Source organism: Terrapene carolina, unplaced genomic scaffold (genome assembly GCF_002925995.2).
Source record: "Terrapene carolina triunguis isolate 2854851 unplaced genomic scaffold, T_m_triunguis-2.0 Scaffold28578, whole genome shotgun sequence".
Lineage (NCBI taxonomy): Eukaryota > Metazoa > Chordata > Testudines > Emydidae > Terrapene > Terrapene triunguis.
The window spans coordinates 3878-6323 of record NW_020692929.1 but is presented as its reverse complement, the minus strand read 5'-3'; the positions used below and the strand labels follow the sequence as shown (position 1 = coordinate 6323).

Below are 2446 nucleotides of genomic sequence, written 5' to 3'. Positions count from 1 at the left end.
AAAAACACAGACGCAGTGTCTGGTCTTATTAGCCACTCTAAGACCTGGCAAAGTTGTGCAAGGGTTGGGCTGTTTAGGACATTGCTTTTATTTGCCTCTCTGGTCACAGGTTTACGGCAGTATTGCAAAATACCCAGTCTTAGCCAGCCAAACCAGACTCTTACTAGACAGAAGGAAAAAGGAGAGCGATAGGGAAGAGAATAAGTAAGGAGGGGAAGGAAAAGAGTTCACGGGAGGAGGGGTAGGGATGGAGAGAACTCAACATCTCACATCCCAGATAGGGGTTTGGGTTCGGTCGGAGCCCATGGAGGCAGCAATGTCATCTAGGTCCCACGCTTTGACCTGGTCTGGTCAGAACATCTCTCAGCATTAGGGTGGCGAAGGCCCAGGAGTGTTACGGTAGATCCTGGGGTCACAGGAGTTGCTGGGATTGTTTCACCAATTTTCCTCTTGCTCTTTTTTTTTTTTTTTTAAAAGGACCTCAAAAGATAGTGATGGGCAAAATAGCCTTGTCCCTTCATTATTTTGTCCACCAATTAGGCTTACTATCCAGCACATCAGTTTTGGTTTGCTGATTTTTCCATTCCCACACTCTTCTTGTTTACAAGGCATGATCTTAACACAGTCCTTGAATTCTCCCAGGAGGCCGTCTTGTTTGGACTAATTCAGTCTGTCTCCCTTTCCCACCCTTTCCCATCAACATTTATTTGTTATAAGGGTTATTCTGACATTCTATGACTGTCATTCACTTTTCACAGTTGAGCTCCCAATTAGGGTAAATTTGTAGTCCCAATTATCACAACATATCTTATCAACTGATTTTTTTTATTACAATAAACTTGATCCTTGTCGTCATGATTCTGTAACATAACGTATATGATTTCCTCATTGTTTACAAGTTTTTGGTAACTGTTCCATGCCTTACTGTGCACAGGAGCAGCAGAGAAGAGCTCTAAGCATGGAGCAGAGGATCGGACCCAAAACATCATCATGGCCATGAAGGATCGCATGAAGATCCGGGAACGGAACAAGCCAGAAATCTTTGACTTGATCCGAGATGTTTTTAGTGAGAGCAAATTAACGCATGCTCAGCAAATGAAGACAGTGAAACAGAGCGTGCTTGATGGCACCTCCAAATGGTCAGCTAAAATCACTATCACCGGTAAGCTGAAGCTAGACAAATTCAGACTGGAAATAAGATGTAAATTTTAGCAGTGAGAATAACCACTGGCACAACTTGCCAGGGGCGGTGGTGGATTCTCCATCACTGACAATTTGTACGTCAGGACTGGATGTTTTTCTAAGAGATCTGATCTAGGAATTATTTGGGGGCAGTTATATGGTCTGTGTTATACAGGAGTTCAGACAAGATGATCACAATGGTCGCTTCTGGCCTTGGAATCTGTGACTCTCAGTGTTAAACTGAGAGGCTGTCATTGGTAAGCATTCCTGTGCAGTAACCTGTTCATCATACAGTACACGCACACATCTTTTAGCACTGCAGGCTTATAGCAAAACTTTATTATTATTTTCTCCACAGTGGTTTGTGCTCAGGGTCTGCAGGCCAAGGACAAAACTGGATCCAGTGATCCATATGTGACGGTTCAAGTTGGCAAAACAAAGAAGAGAACTAAAACAATTTTTGGGAATCTGAACCCTGTTTGGGAGGAGAAATTCCACTTGTAAGTGCTCACTGTATATCTGCCCCTGTTCTGATCCATTTATATTGTCTGCATTTCTTCACAAGCATACCTTTCTCTCCTGAATCAGTACATGGTACTTCACCTCCAGTAGTCATGTCTGTGTTTTGTCTGTTTCTGTTTTACATAGTGTGTGCTTGTTGCATAGTCTATATAATATATACTGTACTATACAAAAGTGTGCACATCCATTTTGATTCCACTTCTTGTTCATAGATTCTGTATCTACTCTTAGCAATATTTGTATAGAAAGTTGTTATTCAGACATCCCTAGAGAGGGAAGAAAATCCTTAAGAGTTTGAAGACTTATGCTGTTCCTTTATAATAAACACCCTTTGCAATTCTTTAGAAAGGTAGCTGTAAAACACTCACAAAGGAAAAGGCCTCACCATTCCTTTCGTTGTTACTCCTTGCTGTGGTGTTTGAACAGGCTTGTTAGCTCATTGGGAGTAGCTTGTCACTTATTTTTAAAGCTACTTGCTCCCCTAAAGTGCTGTAGAAATAAAATAATGATAACTTGAGGGATAATCTGTTTACAAGACTATCAACCTATTTGGGGCTAAATTTAAAATAAAGGCTGGAGGCACGATTGCTTATATAGCAAATAAGCTCCAAAGGCTGAGTCAGTGAGCCCAGGATATGGTTATCGAGGTAATAAGAAGCACCCTCAAGTTATAGTTATCCTCATTTTAATTAAATGGAAAAACATTAAACGGGAAGAAAGAAAGAAGAAGAAGAAGGGGGGA

At 41.3% G+C, this 2446-nt stretch overlaps 1 protein-coding gene across 1 annotated transcript; it reads left to right on the top strand.

Moving 5' to 3' along the window:
• Positions 1–936: 936 nt before the first annotated feature.
• Positions 937–1707, top strand: LOC113409029 (protein unc-13 homolog B-like). The gene is made up of 2 exons (XM_026662576.2): positions 937–1162; positions 1541–1707. Exons 1-2 carry the CDS (start codon positions 991–993, stop codon positions 1684–1686), a joined length of 318 nt encoding a protein of 105 aa, XP_026518361.1. The 5' UTR covers positions 937–990; the 3' UTR covers positions 1687–1707.
• Positions 1708–2446: the final 739 nt, after the last annotated feature.